This window comes from Opisthocomus hoazin, chromosome 1 (assembly GCF_030867145.1).
Source record: "Opisthocomus hoazin isolate bOpiHoa1 chromosome 1, bOpiHoa1.hap1, whole genome shotgun sequence".
NCBI lineage: Eukaryota > Metazoa > Chordata > Aves > Opisthocomiformes > Opisthocomidae > Opisthocomus > Opisthocomus hoazin.
Window position 1 is genome coordinate 99,062,449 of NC_134414.1, and position 27,544 is coordinate 99,089,992.

Genomic DNA, 27,544 nt, shown 5'->3' on the forward strand with positions numbered 1-27,544 from the left:
ATGTCCTACTTTCAGTCCACGTTAGAAAGCAGTCCTAATGATGCCCTAATCATTGCTAGCAGTCATGAAACTTGAGTTAGTACAATTTATTAGAAACACATAGGTTACAATAAGACAAAGATGTAACTCTACGGTAGCACAAAAAGAGCAAAAGATGGTAACTGAAAGATAAGATGCAGTAACTTAACACAGCAATATATGACTAAGCTGTGCAGATTACTCCAACTACCCATGGGACCCCATGTGTTGTAGTGATTATATCCATGTAAATTAGTGTGCAGTGAAAAAGGGAGCTGAGTTGGAGTCAATTACCTAGCCCCTCTCAGCAAGTTATTCGACTAAGCACCCACCAACATACTTGATAAACATTCCAAATGCATAAGCAGATCAGCCAGCCTCACACTGTCAACAGGGAATCAAACTGAGCAAAAGTACTATCCGTAATAATAATAATAGCAAATAGTGAATTTGCATTGGATTTTCAAAGAACACCACCCTCAATTCATATCAGTGATAGGGACAGTACTGAGAAATCCACTCACTTAACCTTCTGTTTTCTTACTTAACCTTCTATTTTCAGTTACTTTCAATTACAGCCTCTACTAGTTTTGGACTGATGGTTCCTAACTTTGCGAAGCCTAAATATCTCACAAGTTTGGACAATAGAAGCATAATTATATTCACAAACATTTGCTGGCTTTCAGTAGAGATCTGAATATTATCTCCAATATTTCCCTGTACTTGGCATCACTCTTGATATTTCTTTTATCATTAATTCCTCCTAACACCTTGAAATCTGCTAATTCTCATCTCTACTGCATTGTCGGCATCTATCACCTTAATTTAATCTTCATTAAAATCCTTCCTCTGTAAACCTACAATGATGCCTTGAGTTTTAATGTCAACCAACTTCCATGTTGCTGTACGTGACATTTCAAATAAAAAAGCTGGCTGTAGGAGGAGAATGCAAGGAAATATTCTTGAACCTTGAAAAGCAGTGAAAGATAAATACTGATTATTGTCTTTCTTCCTAACTGTCGTCTTAAGGACTTTCTCCTATTTCTAGCTCTCTTCAACTAGAATTGAAAAAAACACTACTGTTCAACTTTACTAATGTTCCCCTTAAACATATCAGAAAAGAGAACTGAATCTGTACTGTCCTCAATAAACTCTTTATTTCTTTTTTTACATTTTTTAACTTTGGCCTTGAAAATCCTCTATTTAATATTTCTAGACTTCTTAACTCCCTGTTCCTCAATTTGTCAAGTATTGACTTGCCTTTTGCTTTTTTCTTACAATGTTACCACTGTTGCAAGATTTATTTGTATCATAAGCACTACAGGGAAACCGTAGTTCTTTGGTAACCTTATTTCTTTTTATTAATTTCTGTCTCCTTTTGAAAACAGCATTTTGCCATGTCCTGCTGCTTCATTCTCTTCCACTTCTATTCCTTCTCTATTTTAAACTCACACTGTATTATAAACTGTTTGTGTAAAAATAAAATTTCAAAAGATCTGATTTTGTATAAGAGCTACATAATCACAGAAAACATTTTACTATCTTTCATTAGTTTTAAATACAGCGGTTAAAAAGAAGTGGACTGCACACCACAAAGCTAAGTACAGCAGGAGTCTGAGCTGTGTTTCAAAATCCATGAAAAATATTTAGCAAAAAAGAATGGTGTAAAGAAGCTCATAGATTAGAGAGACAATGTATATCCATTGATAGGGCACTGGCTTATGAGGAAAAAAAAATTTTATTTTTTTTAATACTCCCCACCGCTCTACTAGGTAGAGTCACTTCACTTCTCTGAGCTTCTGTCTCCTTCCCGCCTCTGTCTGGTCTACATCAATTGTAATTCTTGGGATCACTTCATATCAGATATGGGATACTAATCTCTTAGTCTCTACATAAAATTAAATACTGATATCAATAGACTATGAAAGAAAAGACCTTCCAATATTCAGATTGGTTAACTTAAATTATTTATTATTCATAAATAATAAAATTAGCCTATAACTCTTTTTAAAACTAGATAAATTCTATTGAAGTGAAAATGTAGTTATAAAGTAGACAGAGAGATGGTCAATTGCAAGGTCTTCCCCATTTCCTAAAAACCATATGTTGACTAGAACCACGTCTTTTTCAGGTTAAAAAGAACTTTCCTTGATATCTCTTCTCGTGAGAAATTTGCTTTAGCCATCTGACATAATGCTTGATACTTTAAATATATTCCAAATTAGGTATTAAAAGCATAAAAAGCACAGTTCTATAGGCAAAGCTTTACTTGCAAATATAAATAAGAAAATGGAGAAATTAATTTAAAAACAAACAAAACCCCCTACATTTGTGCATTTGGTATGCACATTTGTAATCACAAAAGTATTCCTCTGGAAGACTTAAAAACTCAAAAATAATGCAGAAACTGTTTAGAATAAGCTAGGAGGTGACAATCTGAAACTAACCAGGTATTCTGGAATTTTCTCCGCTCTGTTTCACTGTAACTGACCAAAGGAGCATCTATGATTTACAGTTAAAGTTTTTTCAGCAGTGGAATGAAGTGGAGCAGCGTGAATTTCAGGAATGTTTGCTTTGACATCAGCATTATGAATATTAATGACTACCGTAAAAGAAAGCACTTAATAAAATGCTGCCCCCCTCCAACAACAAGTGACATTCAGTGACCTCGGTGCAAAAAAGAGAAAAATTAAAAACAAGCTCAGATTAAAAATTCATGAAAACGTTTCGAACACCGTAAAAGGAGAAGTTTCACATATGAATGGAATAAACACTTAACACTGTTTGAAGGCATGCGGCCTGGCATACTAAATACACATTTAGTTGAAAAAAAATTATGATATAAATTTATACAAACTGACAATGAACTATCCATAATAACAAACATACCCATGTTGGCTGCATCAACAGTTTGTGGTGTCTCCGTTGACAATTTCTGAAGGGCCAGTTCACCATCTGTCTTCTCTGGTGAGCTGTTATGTTGAGACTGCTGTTGGTCTTCATCTTCAGCAACAAATGAAATTACACCTAAAACAAATAGATACCAGGTGTTACATTAGCCAGAGCATTAGCTTTACAAAACAGACTGCCAGACATGTACAAGTATTTGCTCAGTTCAAAACTAACAAAAAATAAAGTAAAACTTCCACTCCAGGTGTCAGCATCCAATTATAATTTATGATAGTAAAAAATACATCTTGAGTCCAAGGAACTTAACCATTTTTTCTCCCAAAAGTGTTTTTCTACTTACTTGAACTAAAGATCGCTAATGAGAAATACAGGCAAACCCTTTTTAAAAAATATAAAATATAGCAGACAATAATAGTATCTTTCTTTCCAGTGCAATTTTCTATGCATAGCCTTGATTGTTTCTGTTATTTTTTTTAAATCACAGTGTCCCATTCTAGTATCATAAGATAATAAATGCCATAGTTAAAATTTTCCTGTGATGCATTTTTGTATTGTATGTGAAGTTGTAATCAAGTGTTTTGGGAAGAGAAATTACATACAGATTGTAAAAACAGGATTTTTAAACTGACAGATTTCTACTGATAATATAAAATCTAATCAAAAAATCTAGTATGTGCATGGTTCCTTTAAATACCGCTAATGTCTTTCTGGAAGATTTGATATATCAGCTTGAAATAAGCAGGTTTTATTTCTTGCATTATGTGACTCTGACTAAGAACTTCAAATCCACACAAGTTTTTGGAAATACTACATATTATTACTATTTTATCTAAATTACTGTCCCTCAATATTTCAATGAATTTTGGAGAGTTTCAAAACTGAAATAAATATATGTTGCAGGTTTAATTCTTGCTTCATATGTATAACGAAAATCTAATTTTGGGAGGTAACTTATTTTGTGATATTTTACAGTGAGAAATTTTCCCATTCCAGATCATCGGAATTTACGTGAATGGTCTCCCAAAGGGAACTTATGTAATTGTGTCTTATTAAGGGTTTGGGAAACTTATTCATAGTGGAGCTTTTTTAATTTGAAATGGAGAGATAATACAATTTTACAGCCCTGAACAATTTGATTTGAAAACACCTACTTTTAACAGTATTTTTTGTTTATCCAGGTTTTGAGTGGGACAGATGTGTGGTAACAGCTCACACGGCAGAGAGGACGCATTGTGCTCCCTGATTAGCTGAATTTAGCACCTTACTAGCAGGAACAGCTAAAGCTAAATGGCAAGGCTCATGTGGGACCTGGAAAAGGGAGCAGCAGCGAGGAGGAGAGACGGCACCACACCACACCAGTCACAAAAACTGGCTCAGAAAGACACCGTGACTTCAGCAGCCAAGAGCTGATCAAGCTTCCTGTGCACATACCTGTACACACCCGTCCCATTTACAGTCCTCATGGCTCAGCTTTGCTTCCCTTAACCACAGACTTCTGCATAAGGCTGCATTCATGCTTCTGACCATTCTAGTTTCATTTCATTTCAGGAGGGATCAATCTTCATAAAATGGGCTCACAGTTAGTTTTGATAATCATATTAAGCTAGAAGTGTATTAGTTTTAAACAAAAAAAAGAAAAAAAGGGGGAAGATAAAATATAACTAAAGCCAAACACTACCAGGAAGTCTTCAAAAAGCAAAAGTTGTTCCTGATACACTCAACGGTAGCTAGGCCAGGTGACAACATCAACACAACAAATACTGACAAATTATTTCTGCTAAAAAGGATTACATTGGATCGTTACAAGCAAGCAAGGTTTATCATCTTCACATTACCGCTGTCTATCTTTCCCTGAGAAACAGTAACAAGGTAGCACAGGTATAAAACACTGAAGTTGAAAATAACAGAAAAAAAATGGAAATAGGTTTAGACTTAAATCCAGAGAAAGGAACTACATCATTTTAAATTGAAAAATATTAAAATCGCAGATTTTCTTCCCTTTATTAAGAAAAATCTATAAAAATAAAAACACAATAAGGAAATTAAAATAAATAAAATGAAAACCAAAAAATTTCAATAGAAAATTTTTTAAAATTTCTAAAATTAATCACAGTATGGAGCCAGAAATTGTGTCCAAGTAAGCAGGAAAGTGATTGAAATTTCAGGAAATTATTTAATATTTTGTAAAATTGTTCAAAGAGAAAGTAGATGTTTAAGTACAACAGAAAAATAAAACCATTATGGAAAGCTCAGGCAAAAGAATTCTGAAGAAAATGTTCAAGGTATATAAATATTGATGTAAGAGAACATATTTGATGGCATTAATACCTAATGGATCTTAGGACAAATACTAATTAATCTGATTTTATATCTCAATACATAATCCTAGTATAATTTTGGTCTACTGGAGCACTATATTAAAAGGAAGTAAAGTGCAAGAGAAGGACGTCATTGATTTTAAATAACATCCTAACCACCAATATACTTGAAAGACATCAACAATTATAAGGAAATTAGTCAAAAAATGTAAAATTATAGCTTTAAAGTTGATGAAAAATACTTGACTAAACGCTGAAAATCACTAAACTCAAATTCTAAAGCCTCCTTACAGTAGGAAATATTTTGTTACACTTCATTTTAAAATTTAAGTAATTTTTCCATACAGATCTTGCTTCCAATTACAAAGGAGGGTTTTCTTTACCAACTGTCTGTATTTCAGAATGTTGTACTGTGCATATGTGCATGTGAATGAAGGACAGAGCACGAGTGTTCACACTGTAAAAATTTTTACTTCATCACTAAGTAAGGGGATGGTAAAACAAACAGGAACTTTTTTTCATAGAATCGCAGAATGTTACGGGTTGGAAGGGACCTCTGTGGATCATCTAGTCCTACACCCCTGCTGAAGCAGGGTCACCTACAACACGCTGCACAGGACCTTGTTCAGGTGGATCTTGAATATCCCCAGAGAAGGAGACTCAACAGCCTCCCTGGGCAGACTGTTCTAGTGCTCCGTCACCCTCAAAGTGAAGAAGTTTTTCCCCATGTTTAGACGGAACTTCCTATGCTTCAGTTTGTGCCCGCTGCCCCTTGTCCTGTCGCTGGGAACTACTGAAAAGAGTCTGGCCCCATGTCCACTTGACACCCACCCTTAAGATATTTGCAGGCATTTGTAAGGTCCCCTCGCAGCCTTCTCTTCTTCAGGCTGAACAAGCCCAGCTCCCTCAGCCTTTCCTCGTAGAAGAGATGCTCTGTTCTCCTCATCATCCTCGTAGCCCTCCGCTGGACTCTCTCCAGTAGCTCCTCATCTTTCTTGAAATGGGGAGCCCAGAACTGGACACAGTACTGCAGATGGGGCCTCACTAGGGCAGTGTAGAGGGGAAGGAGAACCTCCCTTGACCTGCTAGTCACACTCTAATGCACCCCAGGATACCACTGGACTTCTTGGCAACCAGGGCGCACTGCTGGCTCATAGTCAACCTGTCATCCACCAGGACACCAAGGTCCCTCTCCGCACAGCTGCTCTGCAGCAGGTCTGTCCCAAGCCTGTACTGGTGCATGGGGTTGTTCCTCCCCAGGTGCAGGACCCTGCACTTGCCCTTGCTGAACTTCATCAGGTTCCTCTCTGCCCAACTCTCCAGCCTGTTCAGTTCTTGCTGAATGGCAGCACAGGCTGCCGGTGTATCCACCACTCCTCCCAGTTTAGTATCATCTGAAAACTTGCTGAGGGTACACTCTAACTCTTCATCCAGGTCATTGATGAAGAAGTTGAACAAGACTGGGCCCAGTACTGACCCCTGGGGGACACCACTAGTTACAGGCCTCCAACTAGACTCAGTGCTGCTGATGACAACCCTCTGAGTTCGGCCATTCAGCCAGTTCTCAATCAAAATAATTGGCTGAAGAACTCTGAATAATTAATTTCTATTTGCAGCAAATCTTGGAACGCTTGAAAAGTTCCTGAACTGTAAATTGCTAATGCTCGAGAATGTTTCAAGAGCTAGTGAAAGAATTATGGTAACTAAAAACTACTTGAATTGCTAAACCACTGTACTGATAATCCAGCAAACACATGGTCAGAAAATCAGTGAAGAATCACACCATAACAGCTGACACTCATTTTTCCTTGTTTATGGAAAACAGATCTTGAACAAACAGAATTAATAACAATGAGGTTAAAATCTTGATCAATAAAAACAACTGCATTGATGTAATGTATTCACATCTCTACAAGGCACTCATTTAAATCTGTCAAAGTATTTCAATAGAAAATAATCACTTTTACTACACGTCATACATTTTTAAAACCAGTTTATCTGCTTAATCTTAAAATATTCATAAATTGTCTTTCATCATTTTCATGGGCACTAAACTATCCACTACTGGCTCAAAACTATTTAAATTTTTTATAAAGGGAAAAAACTAAAATCATTGCTGGCAAGAACTGCAAATAACAAACACCTCCCCCCCCGCCATGTTTCAATTTCAAGTCAAGTATAGAATGCAGAATCCTTATCAGTGAGGACACTTTGTATGTAGTATACTCTGTTTGACTTGAGTCTTTAAATTGAGGTAGGATATTTTCCTAGGAAGTATTCCTAAACAGAATGCTTTCCTGGTTCAGGAGTGCATGGTGCAATCCAATGACCACTACTGCAGATTAAGGTAGCTGAAGATACATAAATATATGAATTTATTCAAACTACAGGCTACAAAAAAAAAAAAAAATCCATTCAAAAGGTGTTTTGCAGGATGGGAAAGAGAGTTTTATACAATGAAGAGTAAAATAAGTCCTTAGCATCCTATGAAGTAATAAATAATACACTGAAAAGGTGCAGAAGCACTGCATCAAAAATAACAGATTTAAAACAACAAACAAGCATGTTTACCTTTTTTCATAAGGTTCTCATGAGCTTAGCTCCTATTTATGAGAGGGCTTTGATACAGGAAGTTTGAGTCTTTTGGCTGTGAATGCCCTGTCTTCCTACAGAACCCACTGTTGCTTACACTGCCTTCAGCAGAGGCAGCAGTATCTTACGCTACCTTATCGATGTTACAAAGCAATTGATAAATGATAATTTGCTCATGAATAACAGTCCCCAGTGTTCATGGGTTTGTCTTGCGTCTCGTTACTCAGTCCTGACTTCCGTGTCATACGTTATATAACAATGTAGCTTGTCATATTATCATGCCGACAATTTTTAAAGTGTATATTCAAAAAAAACCAAGACTTATGTACAACAGAGATACAATTCCCACTGATTCAGTTGGCCACAGAATTATGCCACCATTAAGCGTTAGAAAATGTCACTCCTCAGCTGCCCTTTGACATATATATAAAACAGTAAACTTGCCAAAGAAACACCACAAGTATTCCTAGAATTATACTGCAAATGAATAATCAAAAATTACTTAAATCGTAGAGTTTTTCTTCTTGCTGATACTACATTGCTTTAGAAGGTTTCTTGGTCAAAATGTCATTGCAAATTTTCTAGCATTACTATCCAGTGTTTAAACATTTTATACAATTTCAGTCCACAGACTAATACCAAAGCCCTATTTTATCCTGCTTCAGAGAAGATGCAACCCTTTAAAAGAAGGCAGGCTGTTTTATTTCCCAGTAAAACTGCAATTGCAACACCACATGTTAGACTGACTCAGTGGCTATACACAACAATACCCCATCCCTGAATCCAAATAAGAAAGCAAGAAATATCCAACTTTTTCCTTTCTGTATAATGTTAATGTACTATCTGAAAGATATGTATTGTACATCATTATTCTCTGGTACAGAGAGATGATAAAAGCCCACAATACCACAATATTTTAACTAGAAAGAAGAACAGAAGTCTATGTGGCCATGGAATTCAGCACACAAACCTGAAAACATACAGAAATGTTCAGCTTGTGGTTTAAATACACCAACATGATCCTAATAAGCATATGTCCTGGGAGTAGGAGGAGGCTTTCTCTTGTTTTCCTGTTTTTTTCTGGCCAATGCAATCAGTGTATAGCTGCTGCCTCAGGAAAATTCCACAAAAGAGATGAGATAAATTAAAAAAATGAGCGTAGTTTATGTAAGCTACAGCTTTGGCCCAGTTTTCTTCTGGCAATTTTCCTACTGACAAAAAAAGACATTTACTGAAGGTTGCAACAAAACTTTATAGTACAGGAAAACTTCTATGATCATATATGTAAATTCCAAAGAGTTTCTGTAAATCCTACTATTTCTTGGTATACTCGGACTAAAAGAATTGCTCGCTGCATCAATGAACAGGAAGCAGAATAAGCTTTGAGACTCATACATAGAAGAAATGAGCAAGTGGCAAATCCCGCTATCAACTATCATTCATATACGGTATTGTAGCATTTAACAAAGAGGTGAATCAATTTATTTATAATTCTCACTGTTCTTAATGTGACAGTCAAAGCATGGTATGAAAGGGCACAGGAGTATGCAACTCCAGCTGCACTAGAATAGATGGAAAGGGCATGCTGGGCATAGTCTTGCCAGGCAGTGGCATGTATGATGAGAGCAGACTTTCCCCAGTGAATTCCAGTGATCCAGCAGTGGTGCATTCGACTCAATTTGTTATGGTGTCTCAGCTGAAGAGGAAGTGCTTAAAGCAAAGATACCGACAGGTGCTGGAAATACAGCAATAGCTACAAGAAGCTACAGATATGGTCATCCTCCTGCATGTGATTTTATGCTTGCATTGAAATTAGAGCAATCAGTACATCAACTTGCAGAATTCTACCAAAGAAAGAAAAGGACATTATCTTTTTTTTTTTTTTAATCAGATTTCAGACAAATGTTGAATGGAAAATACTGTTAAACAAATAACTTTAATGAACTAAATTACAGGCCAGAATGTATTGGCATGATCATAGAATCATAGGTTGGAAAAAACCTATAAAATTATCAAGCCCAACTATCAACCCAACACCACCATGCTTACTAAACCATATCCCAAAGTGCCACATCTACAAGTTTTTTGAACACCTTCGCGGATGGGGACTCAATCACCTCCCTGGACAGCTTGTTCCAATGTCTGACCATTCTTTCAGTAAAGAAATTTATCCTAATAGCCAATCTAAACCTCCCCTGATGCAACTTGAGGCCATTGCCTCTCATCCTGTAACTAGTTACTTGGGAGAGGAGACCAACACCTGCCTCACTACAACCTCCTTTCAGGTAGTTGTAGAGAGCAATAAGGTCCCCCCTCAGCCTCCTCCGCTCCAGACTAAACAGCTCCAGCTCCCTCAGCCGCTCCTCATAAGACTTGTTCTTTAGACCCCTCACCAGCCTCGTTGCCCTTCTCTGGAAACACTCCAGCACCTCAATGTCTTTCTTGTAGAGAGGGGCCCAAAACTGAACACGGTACTCCAAGTGCGGCCTCACCAGTGCCGAGTACAGCGGCACAATCACCTCCCTACTCCTGCTGGCCACACTACTCCTGACACAAGCCAGGATGCCTTTGGCCTTCTTGGCCACCTGGGCACACTGCTGGCTCAAGTTCAGCTGGCTGTTGGCCAACACCCCAAGGTCCTTTTCCGACAGGCAGCTTTCCAGCCACTCTTCCCCAAGCCTGTAGCATTGCATAGGGTTGTTGTGACCCAAGTGCAGGACCCAGCATTTGGCCTTGTTGAACCTCACACGCTTGGCCTCAGCCCATCAATCCAGCCTGTCCAGATCCCTCTGCAGAGCCTTCCTACCCTCGACCAGATCAACACTCCCACCCAGCTTGGTGTCATCTTCAAACTTACTGAGGGAGCACTCAATCCCCTCATCCAGATCATTGATAAAGATGTTAAAGACCAGATCCAAAACTGAGCCCTGGGGAACACCACTCATGACCAGCCACCAGCCGGGTTTAACTCCATTCACCACCACCCTCTGCGCTTGGCCATTCAGCCAGTTCTTTATCCAGTGGAGTGTACACCCACCCAAACCATGGGCAGCCAGTTTCTCCAGGAGGATGCTGTGGAGAACAGTGTCAAAGGCCTTACTAAAGTGCAGGGAGACAACATCCACAGCCTTTCCCTCATCCACTAGGTGGGTCACTTGGTCACAGAAGGAGATCAGGTTGGTCAAGCAGGACCTGCCTTTCATGAACCCATGCTGGCTGGGCCTGATCCCCTGGCTGTCCTTCATATGCTTGGTGACCACACCCAGGATGAACAGCTCCATAATCTTCCCTGGCACTGAGGTCAGGCTGACAGGCCTGTAGTTCCTGGGATCCTCCTTCCGGCCCTTCTTGTAGATGGGTGTCACATTGGCTATCCTCCAGTCTTCCGGGACCTCCCGTTAGCCAGGACTGCTTACAGATGATAGAGAGTGTTTTGGCCAGCTCCACCGCCAGTTCCCTCAGCACTCTTGGGTAGATCACATCCGGCCACAGAGACTTCTAAGTGTCCAGGTGGAGTAGCAGGTCGTTAACTGCTTCCCCTGGATTATGGGAGGTTTGTTCCACTCTCCTTCCATATCTTCCAGCACTGGAGGCTGACTACCCTGGGAATAACCAGTCTGACTATTAAAGACTGAGGCGAAGAAGTCATTAAGTACCTCAGCCTTTTCCTCGTCCTTCTTGGCAATATTTTCCCTCACATCCAATAAGGGATGGATCTTCACCATCTCATTAAAATTGTCCTGCTGCCGCAGTCTGACTGGCCATGGCCTGTAACATACTGCCCATTTTCCTCAACATAAGCTTCAAAAGCCCCAAGTAGCATGGAGAAGTGCTGCCTACTAAGTACAGCTATAGTTAAAAAATAAATAAAAGGTGATAAATAGAACAAGAAAGCTCCTTTCCAAAAGCTAGAACATTTTTAAAGATAAATGGACTGTGATTATATCACATGTATTTTTTGAACAAGATACATTCAAGCATTATGAGTTTTGGTCTATTCTTGAAAAATTCTGGTCTATTCGGTGGAAAGTAGAAATAAGAGTTCGATAAAAGGTAAAGTAATATGTAGAAGATGCTTTCTCAAACCTAAGGGAAATTGCTCTGTTACTTAGAAAATAGATTGCTGAAGAATTTTATCTGGTGCCAGAATCTTGTGTGAAATGTTTATTAGCTATTATTTCTATGTTAAAGCTGTCATACAGCTACAAACCAGCCAAAGCATATAATATTATCCCTCTATGGGAATACTTGCAAATGGACTTCTGAAAAGAACTGGGCCCACTTTTAGCTTTGCAGTCACAAAATAGCAAGAAGGAAAGTTAAAGAAGTATAATTTTGCAACTATATAATTTTGCAACAAAAAAGACTTTCAGTGTAAAGGAAAAATGCAGGCTATTTGCTTGGTACAAAAATTTATATGGTAAAAGTCCTTTTCTGAGGGTTTATTTTAATATGAAAAAAACAGTACTACAACACCAAGGCTACAAAGTTTTATACTTACAAGTTAGGGAGTTCTAAACTTGAAATCATCCATCAGCGCTATGACAGAGTCTTCAACTAGATATCTAAATAGTTGTTCTTTTTTTCCCCACAGGATAAAATTTATTCACTCTGTGGATAGCTTTTAAGCATCACTTTTTATTTTCATTCAACATGTTGGCGTATGGGTTATTTACTTCCCTCTAAACAAATTCACCAAACTGAATAAAGAATACCTTTGGGTTTGGGTGTTTAAATTATGCTTTATCTGTAGTACCTTGAACCTAGAAAGGGCTAAGATTCCTAAATCCTAATTAATTCCACTTGAACCACCCACATCTAATCTGTGATCCTCAAGCTTCAGACTGGCTGCTGAAAAACCCTGAAAGTGCCAAAAATGTAGATATATCTCAGCTTTGACATTAAAGTTTCCCAGGAGCCGAAAATTCTGCTTTGAGGAACAAATATGACTTTCCAGCCTTGCACAGTATGAAGCAGACAGATCTCCATTCTCCCTGAAGCCACAAAGTAAGCACCTCCTACCTTATGTTACCTTAGATAGGACACCTGGTAGTTAGGTTTATATCACACCTAACATCAGACAGCAAAATCAGCTGCTGCCTTTCAAACCTGCCACAGTGGCTCTCCTTTCCTCCACCCCCCTCCCTCCTACAGCAGCTGCATGATTAGGGAGTGCGCACAAATTTCTGTGACAAAACCGAAACTGTCCCTGCTGCAGCAGAAGAAGGAACGTGATTTCTGAAGGCAGTGATTAAAGCAAGCACTGAGCCAGGGGGTGGATGGTAGAGAACTGGGCCCTGTCTCTTTTCAAAGGATAACTTCAGCTTTCCATGAAGTTATTTTTAAGCATAAAATAAATGAACTGTCTTCTGAAAAAAAACAAAAAAAGAACGTTCATGGCTTCCCAGCCTTTGAACCAATTTTCTGTTGGGTTAGAGAGACTGATTGTTCTCTCTCACTCAGTCAATATATAATACTTCCATACATAATGGAAACCTTTGCAATAGAAGTCAGGGGAATGACAGAACGTAGGAAATGTCGATCTGAACATGGCATCTTTGCCCCTTTGAAGGCATGGCTTTCACCACCTGGTATTAATGTGCTGTATGATAGATCCCTTGAACTTCTCCTACTCAAACTTTCAGTATGTGTAAAAGAATTGGGCATTTTCTAAGCCAGAAGATAATATTCCTAAATCTTTAACGCCCGAAAAAAGGTATAAATTATAATATAGTGCATCCTCGATATTTCCTGGTGAACATCTCTGATGGTCACAAATTTAATTGAAATCTGACTGTTGTTCAGAGCAAGTGAATTTTGTCTCAGGGCTACAGATTTACCAAGAAGGCACTGAAGTCTTCCTGTGGCACTGGGCCAAGCTTTGTTACAAGTATCAATTTCTTTTCACAAATCACCTGTGAATTGAGATGACATTAATACCTGCATTTTACACATCAGATACCAAAACCAAAATGGCCAAATGAGCAAACTAGTTTGGTACCTCAGGGACAAGACTTAATAGCTTTTGAATATTGACAAAACAGCTGTCATTAATTATCTAACAAGGCAGCACAATCAAGTGTTTGGAGTCAGGAACCCACAAAATCAAAACTATACCCTAAACACTTTGGATTAAGAGATTCACCCAATCTCAGGAATCCATTTGTTTCAGAAGTTGTTCTAGCTTTCCTAAGCACTATTCAGTTACTTAAGAGAGTGGCTTCTACTCCTATAATTCCCTCCCAAACACACTCTCGTACTTTGCTCTGCTGAGAGTCACTACAACAGGTACTCTACAAGGAAGAAAAAGACTGACTGTACAGCGTCATAGAATCATTGAATCATTAAGGTTGGAAAAGACCACTAAGTTCATCAAGCCATATCATCAACCCAACATCACCATGCCTGCTAAACCATGTCTGAAAGTGCCACATCTACACGTTTTTTGAACACCTCTAGGGATGGGGACTCAACCACCGCCCTGGGCAGCCTGTTCCAATGTCTGACCATTCTTTCAGTAAAGAAATTTATCCTAATAGCCAATCTAAACCTCCCCTGATGCAACTTGAGGCCATTGCCTCTCATCTTATAACTAGTTACTTGGGAGAGGAGACCAACACCTGCCTCACTACAACCTCAGCTCAGTTCAGGTAGCTATAGAGAGCAATAAGGTCCCCCCTCAGCCTCCTCTTCTCCAGACTAAACAGCCCCAGCTCCCTCAGTTGCTCCTCGTAAGACTTGTTCTCTAGACCCCTCACCAGCCTCGTTGCCCTTCCTTGGACACGCTCCAGCAACTCACAGAATCACAGAATGGTAAGGGTTGGAATGGACCTCTGTGGGTCATCTAGTTTAACACCCCTGCTGAAGCACGGTCACCTAGAGCAGGCTGCACAAGACCTTGTCCAGGCAGGTCTTGAATATCTCCAGAGAAAGAGAGTCCACAGCCTCTCTGAGCAACCTGTTCCAGGGTTCCGTCACCGTCAGAGTGAAGAAGTTCTTCCTCATGTTCAGCTGGAACTTCCAGTGCTTCAGTTTGTGCCCGTTGCCCCTTGTTTTGTCACTGGGCATCACTGAAACTCAGTGTCCTTCTTGTAGTAAGGGGCCCAAAAATGACAACAGTACTCCAGGTGCAGCCTCACCGGTGTCTAGCACAGGGGCACCATCACCTCCCTACTCCTGCTGGCCACACTGTTCCTGATACAAGCCAGCATGCCGCTGGCCTTCTTGGCCACCTGGGCACACTGCTGGCTCATGTTCAGCTGGCTGTCGACCAGCACCTCAAGATCCTTTTCTGACAGGCAGCTTTCCAGCCACTCCTCTCCAAGCCTCTAGTGTTGCATGGGGTTGTGGTGACCAAAGTGCAGGACCCAGCACTTGGCCTTGTTGAAACTTATACAGCTGGCCTTGGTCCATCGATCCAGTCTGTCCAGACCCCTCTGCAGAGCCTTCCTACCCTCGAGCAGATCAACAATCCCACCCAACTTGGTGTCGTCTGCAAACTTATTGAAGGAGTACTTGCTCCCATCATCCAGATCATTGATAAAGATATTAAACAATCACACTTTTCGGGTTCTAAGGTAAACAATGAGCACCATGGAATTGTATAATTATTACTAAGCATTTGAAAATTATGACACTGGAATTGTTAAAAAAATATTCGCTTGAAAAAATTCTTTTCAGGACAGACCATTAAATATGACATGCTGATGTCAGTTGAAACAAGCCAGAGTCTTGCTATTGCATCATAAGAATACCGGTACAAACATGGACTGACGCAAATTATTTGCAATTAATTTTAGATATCCCTAGCCTCTACACATCTCAAAGAAGGAATTTGGTTCACTACTTTCTCTATATGTACTCTTGCCTTGCAGTCAACAAATTGAACTTTAATTGAAGGAAAGAGTAAAATTCTGGTCTCTGCCTGTAAATAGTAGTGCTAAGATAACTACAGTTATTCAACAGGTTTTGGAAAACTAAATTTAGACCCAAGAACTTGGTGATAATTCGAAATCATGAATTCCTATTGAGTCAATTTTCATGTGACCAATTAAATTAATAAAGTTGCACATATGCTGGCATTTTTGAAAGACCTGACCACATTTTTAGCAGTGATATACCTTTACAAATAAAAATATGAGCCAGCTTAAAAACCAGTATAAGCAGTAATTAGAGCCTTATTTCCAGAAGAAAGGTTATGTTGAACAGAAATATCAGCATTAAATGTAAACAGATCTAATCTGCTAATTTATAGGGATTTTATATATTTGGGTTCTACACTGTACCTTCAAAGATTCCTCGTCTCCATGGAGATACACTCAAAGTATAAGCGACTGTGTCATCTGGTTCTACACTAATAACAGGTGCACCACCCACCATCGAAAGATCTGAAGATACCTGGTGAAAAGAATTCACAAAGAGGAAAAATCATCAAAAGCAAGTTACTGTTGCAAGAACACTATAGACACAATATCCATTCTACTTGCTTTGAAAAGTAGAGCATGATGTCAAGTATGCTGTTGGTGAGTCCTAACCTTTGTGCGCATGAAAAGAATACGTACTGTAAGAGTAGTGTTGGCATATACAGATCATATCAAGCACAAATCTTGAAGTCATTGCTCAGTGCAAGTAAAAGTATCTCACTTAGACCATGGCACTACTTCCACTTGTGCAGAGTTGCACAGTCAAGCCCTTAATATTTAACATACATTTTCTTTAGAAGTGTAAAAATGAGTTTTAACAGCAGTAATCCATTTAACTAGACAGAGCAAAGCAAAATCTGAAGTGTTGTTTTTAACAATTGCTATATCTCCAATAATATTAAAGCATGCTTTTTGATATGTCGTATTTTGTAAATGACACATATACGATGTCATACATAGCAACTATTTGAACAATGAAAAGATCAATACAGTTTTCATACGCTGAATTTTCAGCTTTTTAAACTATAAAGCTCACTGCAGGAATATAAACTGAGAGTATTTTTTAATAGCATCTCATTTCTTTGTTGCTTGTATAAATTTGCTACAGACAGACTCTATGTAATCAGCTGCTCATGGAGGAGATGTTCAAGTCTGAGGCATTACCACCCAGAAGCTGATGAGTATATGCTTAAGCCACTGGTTGTGCAGAAAGCCAGCAGCTGGACTGCATGAATGGTTCTGCTCACAGCCCTTCTGTTACCTCTGCCACTGGGTGGAGCAAACGGTTGCCAAGTGACAGTATTTTAAATTGATACTGCAATTTCTGCAGTGGACATCTGACTACAGGTGACAATTTTCCACTGAGGCACAGAGTCCTTCTAAAAAATATTTTCAGGATATCATGTAGTACTGTAGCATGCTGTAATTTCTTATTACATTAAATAATAAAATTGTCTCTGTGTTGTTTAGGCCAATTACGAGTGAAATCACAAGTCAAGTCTGAAAGGTTTGATTATTTTTTTTTCCAGCTCATTTATTCATTTCATAATGACTACAGCTAGCCTATCAAGCATCCAGACAGAGACTTGGATTCTACAAAGATCTCTTTTGCATGGATCATCTTCTTCCTCCCCAAAGTTACCTTTTTTTTTTTTTGTAAATAGGTTTTGTTCATATTTTCTGTAGGAAAAAAAAAACAATTCCAACATTATCTTGTCTTCTATTACAGCCAATCATGGCCTATAATGATTGTCCTCTCTGGGGTATTTATGTTAATATAATCCTTTGTTCAAGTAGTACTGCAATCTGGAACATCTATTCCAACTAACAGAGAAAAAAAAACCAAACTGTAAAGCAACTACCTTTCTCTTCCCTTAAAAATCTGCATTTCAAGCTGGATATTAGAAGTCAAACAACCAAAAAAAGAACAGGAAAAGAGACTAACTGTCAAGAAAAAAACAGTCCAAAAAGAGAATGATGGAAAGTTTGTTGAACTGGCATTTGGAAAAAAAAAATTAAAAAAAAAAAATATCCAACTTTAAACAACAAACAGAAAGCATAGGAAAAGGAGGGCTGCTACACACTGAGAATAGGGAAATTTCACTTCATACAAAATAGCTTGACTAAGATTACCTTGAGATAGCTCTAGTGAACTCCTTATCTCTTGTGAATTTGTCATTCATTCATTTGACATATTTAATCTTTTCACCTCTCAAACTCCGGAAATAATTTAATGCTACTTGAAATGTTTGTTAAAATTTGTCAATTGATTTCACTCTTTAAGAATCTCTAACTCTCCTTCTGGTTTTATATTGGTTTCCCACTGTTCTCGCTGTACCCACTGTACCCTTTTTCCATCTGACAGTGTTCTTTTCCTCCCTTGTGTCTAAAATTTAGTCTTCCTGCTGATGCTTTGGTTTAAAAAAGTTTCTATTAATTCAGTTATAATCACAGCACTCTATAAATGTACATGCTTCTAATGTAGTACACAGCCCAACCCCAGAATTTTAAAATTCTAAATAGCTTTTTTCCTGTCAGTCTGCCTTCTGCAACAGTATTTCCCAAACTCTTCCTAAAGTTCTCATGAGAAGGTGTATCCTATTGTCCTCACCCACATGCACATCCTACGTACTGCTTCAGAGCTGCGTGCCAAGGTGAAATCTGAGTGAGATTACAAAACATGGGCATGAAACACAACAACTGATTACTGAAGGCTTCCCTGATGATCTAGGGTTTCAGCTGAGCAACCTTAAATCTGAATGCCTGTTTCTGTCTTAATTTAAGCATTAATATAACTTGATGCTTAATCATCTACCATCTAAACCTTTGTGCCAAAAGACAAAGCCATAGTTCTGTTCATAATTTTGCCAAATTCAGAAGCCCAAATATGCAACAACTCCCCACCCCCACACACGCATTGCTTTTGTATCATTCTCCTTGCTGACTTTCCCTGGCTGAACATCCTGACATAACGTAGTCCAGCTTCTAACCTGCACTGAAGGCTTATGCTGTCATTGTCACTGCTTCCTCACCCTTCTCCTGTTTAATTGCTATATATTGAATTGTATTTCCACAATGAGATAGATCTTGATAAAAATGCATTTTTAAGAAATTAGGCCAAAATAGCAAAAATACTAGAGCTATTCTGCCTGTTTTCTAGCTGTAGTGAGATATAGTTCAACTTGAAAGGAAACAACTTTAACAAATTGATGTTTGCTCTATTGTGGTCTGCTGCCAGAATCCAGTGTAAATAAAAACTAATGGACAGACTGAAGTGTCACCCAAGTACTTTCTAGAGTGAAAGTAGGAATGGGCTTAGAATCACAGCAAGAACTTCTGGGTATCACAATTATTGTTGCTTTCAGAAGTCAAGAAGATTCAGCAGTAAACTGATCTTGTGGGAGTTACTCTCGGGGGAAGGTACTAATGGCCAGTCACTACTGGCTGTTCCTGTAACATCACACCAGACTCTCCTGAATGACTGGAAAGGCAAGAGGAGTTGCTCACACAGCCACAGAAAGGATTCTTACACTATTACAGCTGTGACCCCCATTATCAAAAACGTTTATACCTTTTTCTTTCATTTATGTTGACATTCTGCAACCTTTTGGGATCAGATGCTGACTATAATGAACATGAGAGTAGGGTTCTAAGTGCACCCAAGAAACAGTCATTTCATTATTCCTCTGGCCATTATAAATCTATGTTAAAAATTGTACATAACTGATGCTTCCCTCAGTCTGCTGTCAGCTTTCCTGCTGTAGTCATTAAATTAATGAGTATTCTCCATGCTGCTCGCCATTTCTACCGATATGAATACTCACCATCTTATCATTAAGGAACCACTCCCATTCATTTATCTTTGCAAACAACTCTAATTGTCTCTACTATTTAAGTTATTCACACCTTAGGAGCTCCAGTCTCCAAACAGTGCTCACATTTTTATTACCTAACTACAACATCTTGACAAGGTCTATGGTTGTAATAGGCATCACTGGCTAGCATGACCTCTTATGTATTCCTCACATCGAACTTTGCCTTGCTCTGATGCGTTACTGAGACTACTTAAATGATCAACCTCAGGTGGCAATTGGATACTAAATGTGCATGCCCACTCTTAAACATGCACACCGGGCAATTTATATACATATCAGAATTCATAGCAAGAATCCTATTTAATGAGTAGTGTTCACAGACGTTTGAGGTTCCACTATGGCATAATGTTGTGTAATGCCTGTCTGCTTAACTGTAGATATATTGCGCATATACAAACATAATAACAATATATCCAAGAACACTCAGAAAGTGAAAAAGATAGAGAATGTAAAAGTACACATAGGAAAAAGTCCAGAAATTTCAGATTTTGATACAAATAACTTCTTGCAAAGATTTCATAAATGTAGAGGAAAGCTCAGAGTAAAGTACTGAAAAAAATTATTTACAGTGAGCTTAACTCAACTTCCTTATAAATATTAGACAGAGCATTACTTCTTACTAGAACACATATCTATGAGGATTGTATGTAAGAATAAGACATAATTACAGTGTTAGATGTAGCGTTATGTAATCTTACATCCTACAGTAATCTGCAGAACTATGTTCCCAAAGATACCCGAATGTGCCTCACAAAATCTCCTACGGGTCATTATCATTAGGCAAATAAATTGTGAAATAAGAAAACAGGGCCTAAATATGGGCTTTTCTATCAACAAAAAAATTCTTCTGATTTACAAGCTATCCAAAAGGAGTCAAGATATTGAATTACTGCTACCAGTTAGTGGGAAAGGCAATCCATTAGCATTTGTCCTAATTTGCAAGGATGGAATGATGAACAATTACAGATATATTAACTGGAATGTAGGGAAAGAAGTCTTGCATTCAAGGAACTGTGTGTAATGTAGGAATGATCAAAGAAAACTTGAAAGACAAAAATCTTGTCCCGAAGGTATCCTGATACATATGAGCATGCCAAGATCAAAACAGTGAAACTGTAGTATTTAGCAATGATTCTACATAGGAAAAGATTAAGAACTTGTACCTATCAACAATATTGGTACACAGAGAGTACATTAACTGGAAATGTTTAGGGGAGAGGTGCTCTCACAAACTCCTGACAACCATGGCACAGGACAAAGGAAATCTTGTGTTCCGTGCCCGTTCAACACCAAAAATTATGGTTCTTTCAGGATGGAATCATACCAAGGGTGGGGCTGGACAGGTACACACGCACACGCACACACACAGTATTTATACAGGTATAAATAGATGGCTCTACACATGCACATACACAGAATTTATTATCAGGCCTGAATAACTGCAGTTTCTTAAAATATTGAACAATTTAAAGCACCTGGAAACTATGTAACATTCCTGATTCTCATCTACAATCTTTGTGAGCATCCTATTGCCATAAAAACTATTATATCAATATTAATGCTGTCTTGTAAAAACTTTCCTACTGGTAGTTCTTCCATTCTTGAACATCTTTCTAACATTCCTGGGCATAACCATTAGAAAATACACCAGGTGACCTAATGGGTGAAAGAAATTTTAACTGTATAAGTGAGTCTCGGAAATAAAAACTCCCACTTTGATGTTAAACTCTATTTCTCAGCATGTCTATCAGCTTCAAAAACTATTAATTTATTCTTCTGATAGTTTATGTATGAATTATACGCATTTACAAAGATATACAGATATTTTGGAAGAGTAGTCTTCTTCATTTATAAAATTTCACATCAATCAGGAAATAATGTAACACATAAATAGTAAATAATTAATATATAAGTTTAAAAATGTTTATTAAGTACTTTAGAATAATGTATAAGCTCAAGCTCCAGCACACTGTGCAATTTAATTAAGAAAAAACAAGAAAAAAGGAGTTTGATGGACTATTAAAATAAATTGTCTTTCACTACTTCTTCTTAAGATTTCATAAGAAAATAAAGTTAATTAGCTCATTCTCCAATAGAAAATTGTGTTGATAAATACACCTTGGTGCTATTCTTTTTCAAAAAAAATCAAATTAAGAACTAACACAATAAGCTTAAATGGAATAGAAGTCCCAACAAAATTTCTGTATTAAAGCCTAGATTCACATACCATTATCAGTCCTGCAAATTCATAAAAAAATTAGACGCTTTATTTGCATAAGTTTTGTTAGAACAACAATGTGTGACATAATTAAGAAAGAGCAAAGCTGTTCAAGTTGCCGTAATATTTATCATGCAATCACTACAATCATAGAATCACAGAATGTTCGGGGTTGGAAGGGTCCTCTGTGGGTCATCTAGTTCAACCCCCATACCGAAGCAGGGTCACCTACAGAAGGCTGCACAGCACCTTGTCCAGGCAGGTCTTGAATATCTCCAAATAATCAGTGAAGAAATGCTGGCTTTCAGTAATCACAAAATTTCCCAAACCCACACAAAGTATGTTACATCCTCTCACAATCACTCAGAAAATAACAATCATAGAACACCACATTGAAACCCAAATGTAAATTATTATTAAAGTTATCATTGTGACCCTGTAAAAATTTTCATTAAATCAATCCATCTTCAAGGATCTAAATTTTAAATGGTGGTATTCTCCACTGTCTTGTACCTCAAGTCATTATTTACACACAGACAGAAAGTACAAATAGAGTAGATTTATAAAATGTTACAATTTTATACTAATTTATCAGTCACAGGTTTCAAAACTCACTCTGCAGAACTGTATTATGCCTATTTAAGAAGAACAGGAACGGAAAGCCAGTCTTCAAAATTCTAGTAAAAAAATCCTTTTCTTCAGAGTTGAATAACCAGATAAGCATAACTTCAAAAATGTCAACTGACACTTCAAGCCAAAGTGGTGAACGGATGTAGAGAACGTAATCAACTGTAATTAAATTCCACTATCTCATTGTATAACAAAGACAGTAATATGCTCAAGATTTCCATTTGAAAATTGCTTCTCAGATCTGTTTAACAATATTGACAGGCTCTACTTCTTAAAAAGTTAATGCTCTTTGACATCAGCCCAGAACTGGGTCTGTGAGAGTCACTGATCAATCTGATAACCAGATTTTTTTCAATATCGTCAAGAATGACAGATATTTCAAAAGAAGTCCCCATTACATTTCCTCATCCTCCTTTCAGTGCATACCTTGCAAATTCCTGAGTTATTAGGAATTAATTTAAATCTTTTAATCTCTTTGATTTTGCCACCTGTATGTTACAATATGAAACAGAACATCTTTGCACTGCACAGTCCAGAGTTGTACACAAGTAAAAGTGCTACATAATCCAGATTCATAACCCAGCCAGGCCATTTGTCAAGACCACTAACCTATCTCAAGAAGTAAACCAGATCTAAGACCTTACTACACCCTTACTTGATCAAACAATTTCATAACTACTAATCACAAAAAAACCCTGCCAACAACTACAGTCGTTCTTACATTCTGTAGGTCTTTGTACCATTCATTATTGCTGTTAAAACCACTTTTTCTGTAGTGATGCCTGTTACAGAAATTCTGGTAGGCAATGTGGAAGGCAAAAGGATTTAAATTGGAAGGACATATAAAATTAGAAGGATTGTGGAATACACAGATTTACTTGTTTACTAACTAAAATTTACTTTTATTTTAAAGAATAAAAACTTGATGATGGTATATGACCTTCAGCAACCAGGTTACTAGAGTTACATGGAATTTACTCTCAGGAAATTTCACGTATATTACCATATAAGACTTAGCCTGAACAGGGAAGCCCCTCATTAAAGGTTTATCATATGTAATTTTATTATTTTGAGACATTTGTTACAAATGCCAAAACTTAATTTCATTCTTTCATTGACGTTGTAAAGATTCAAAAGGGATATATAGAGGATAGAGAGAGAAATACATTGAAGAACAGGGGATTTCATATCTTTTTCTTATGTATTTATTATACAATACTTTTGGAAACTACAACAATTTGTACAACCTAGTAACAAAAGGTAATTTAACTGAGCCTTGAGATTCCTCTGGAGAGTTTAATGATATCTATTTTGAACAGCATTGAGAAAAACAGCTACACAGTTTTCTATTTTTACTGCAAAACCAAGCCTTGAAAGAATTAGGCACCTTTATAGCTAAAGTTACTATCAAAGATGTCATCAAAAGCAACCACCAATACACCAAACAATTATTTATATCCAACAGAAATAGTTATATAAAAATCAAAAGAAAATGGTATAAAAATTTTGTCATAAGACTGACAGATTGCATTTTACAGAAATACTTTACACTTCCTACTCTTATAGGTTGATTTGAATCTAATTTTACAGCCACTAAGATCCACTTACATTGCAGTAACTAACCTTATATTAATTCAGCATCAGAGAAGGACCTGCTCTCTGGCTGACATTATATTGGCACAAATTCTTTATGAATTCTATTGTGATGATTTTTCAGACCCAGAAGTAAGTTAATCATGAGAAAGACTATTGTAACGCCCCATGGACCCATTCATAAAGAGCACAGTGGTAGTATTTCCCTAAGGTTTACACATCAATCAGCAGAAAATAGTTCATAAAAACGTTCACATTTTTCAAGGGAATTAATGGAAATTATCTTTTTAATCATGGAAAGCTTTGTGGGCACTGAAAGTGTTTTCCTTATCATTTTTAAAGGTAGACTGATGGAGTCACGCACACGACGTCCACTGAATTCCAAAGGCACTTCTTCCCTGCCCAACTCTCTTCATACATACTAATGGTTGCCCAGACAAGCAAACCACACAAAAATTATTTCTGCTCCAGACATGAACACTCTATATACGTTTGAAATGGGAAAATCATTATTCAGAGGGAAGAGGTCTTTCCTAACGGAGGAAAGAATTATTTCCCTCTTCTTCCTCCCAGACTTAACTTTCATTTTAAATAGTGACTTTTGCAGTTGTACCCTTATTTTGGTCAAGGCTATTAGATATATACAGTGAATACTGAGAAACAGGGTAGCATATATACAACGTAATTCGTTTTTTAATGAAATGAGTTTTTATGAAGTTTATAGTTTAATATATCCAGTTATTAAAATAGAATAATGAAGTTAAATTTACACCTCAAAGCCAAAATTATCCAAGTATTAATTCAGTTAAATTACTTATTGCTAAGTATTCGTTGTGCAGTAAATTGTTTATGGACATGCCTACAAATTATTATGCTCATCAGCTACTGGCACATCTTATACCATTCTCAGTATAGGCTGAGCTTTATTACTTCAGTAAATTAAATACTTCATGTTTTCAAAAAATATCATGTAGGTCCCAGTTTATCTAGGACAAGTTACCTTGTATAGTGGATACTCTCCACCAATGGAGGATCTATGGGGCAAATCAACCAACCAATTCAACAATGAAGATACTCACTGGCCAACAAAATTACAGAACTTCCCATCAAAAACATTTCTAAAACTATCAATTTTTGGATTATCTTTGTTCTGTCTCCAAAGCTGAGAAGATTTCCTCTACCTAATCATCAACTTAGCTACAGGACAATACAGCAAAATTTCAAAGATGCTGGATTAAAAAGGAGGAGCAGTAATTGGGCTGTCAAGGAACTGCCCCCAAGGGAAACGTTGACAAAGACAAAATCACAGTCTGTTGTGCTCTGCTTCACAACAGACTAAGAAATTACTGTAATCAGGCAGCATGGAATGAGCAGCAACAACAAAATTAGTATTGCTTCTTTTTGCTCTTGCCCTTTGTGCTATACACTTCTGAGTAAAGTTCATTTTGTATTTCTAACAAGGTTGCTGGTCACACTTCCCTCTTAGAGGACGTTTTCCTCTTTCTCTTAATAACTACAGATAAGGGTGATCATGTCCTGGATTTACTGATTAAATACTAATTTACAGACTAACCCTTTTGGAATTCGAAGCGAGCAACAGAACTTCACTCACTACAATAGCACAAGACACTACATGACATCTGCTGGAGAGTGGTGGAAGTGATTAATATTGTTTGCTTTCTTGAGGACACAGTTTCCAGACACTGGTAGGTTTTGTAATCATGTCTTTTCCAACAACTCCAGCCCACCTTGCTTCAACAATTGTTCTGAAGGAGCTTCTGGGTAAAATCCTAGCATAGAGAAAATGCATTATTCACACTGGTTAATTTATTATATGTATACAAGCATGAAATATCTGGCCTTACTGCTTCTCTCCCAAAAGTCCCAGAGCAAAAAGAGCACACATGGTTGGACTGTCATGCAGTATTTCACAGAGAGAGAAAAAAAAGGGCAAAATAAACCACCACAAAACCAAACAAATGGAAGAAAAAACCCACCCAAGAACCAGATTTTGGCACCCAAAGAACACCCTCAAGGAGGTCAAAGTTCAATCAGATGTCATAAATCCATTTAATACAATGTTTCTGAAAAAGACATAAAATGAATAATTTTAATGTATTCATTATGAAGTTTGATATTTCAGTGCCTTTCTCTTTCATTGGAAAAATTATTGAGTTCGCACAAAATGAGAAAGCAGAGGAAATAGTTCCATTGTCAACTTTCAAAAACATTCACTTCTTTCAGAGATGAAAGTACAAATGTATTAGAAATGTAAATGCATTCACATCTAAAAAAGCCAAGAATTTTTAAAAGAAAAACGTTGAAGCTGGTGAAGCCTGAAAAATACATTTCCTACTTTGTTTGGGGCAGGTAATAAGAAGTCAAAAAATAGGAACATGAAAGCTGGACCTTTTTATGATACACAAAGTTTATTAAATGCACATCCTCCTGTAATAGTGAAAAATTGGAGACTAGCAAGATTTTAAGGAAGAATTTCACATTGCCATGAATTCCTGCTAACCAATAGAAGAGTGCTACTGGTATAGACATGATCTCTCTTTATAAAATAAGGCGAGACCACTCTTTACCAATATCAGTCATTCTGAGTAAAGCAGCATTTGGTGCTACTAGCACCAAGGCAGAGAACGAGAGATCAGTCATTTCACAAGTCCACACTAGTTAATTACTCAGATTTTATCTTCTAGAATCTACATTCTCCCCTTTTGCGTCCTCAACGCCAAAAGAAAAACTACAAAAAAAAAAAAAAATCAACACCCACACCCTTCAGTTCAGAAATACGTATTTACAGACGCAGACATCATTTATAGCACACTCTCCTGCATTGTTTTCATAGATTGAGCCCTCCTGGCAAATAGTATAAAGCCATAGTATCTAGACACTACCTACTCTAGATTTAAATACCATAAGAGAATCACAAAGACAGCTTTTATTGAGCAAGGGCCAAGAAGTTCTTGCTCAGGAACCTTCTCCGCAGCTAAGTCTGAAGAAGAGGAGGCTGAGGGGGGACCTTATTGGTCTCTATAGCTACCTAAGAGGGGGTTGTAGTGTGGCAGGTGTTGATCTCTCAACTAACTAGCGACAGGACAAGAGGCAATGGCCTCAAGTTGCAATCCTCCAGCTCCTGAGCAAGCTCGGGAAGTGTGGGCTGGATGAGTGGACAGTGAGGTGGATTAAGAACTGGCTGAATGGCCGAACTCAGAGGGTTGTCATCAGCAGCACTGAGTCTAGTTGGAGGCCTGTAACTAGTGGTGTCCCTCAGGGGTCAGTACTCGGCCCAGTCTTGTTCCACTTCTGCATCAATGACCTGGATGAAGGTACAGCGTACCCTCAGCAAGTTTGCAGATGATACTAAACTGGGAGGTGTGGTGGATACACCGGCAGCCTGTGCTGCCATTCAGCAAGAACTGAACAGGCTGGAGAGTTGGGTGCAGAGGAACCTGATGAAGT

General features: G+C 37.8%; 1 protein-coding gene across 1 annotated transcript in view; it reads right to left on the reverse strand.

Moving 5' to 3' along the window:
* Positions 1-27,544, reverse strand: part of CFAP47 (cilia and flagella associated protein 47) — a 359,445-nt gene that overhangs the window by 151,353 nt on the left and 180,548 nt on the right. Inside the window, exons 49-50 of the mRNA XM_075430383.1 lie at positions 16,124-16,235; positions 2,908-3,045 (exon numbers count right to left, since the gene is read on the reverse strand). Of these exons, the coding sequence (XP_075286498.1) occupies positions 2,908-3,045; positions 16,124-16,235 (250 nt within the window). The remainder of the gene's footprint in view (positions 1-2,907; positions 3,046-16,123; positions 16,236-27,544) is intronic.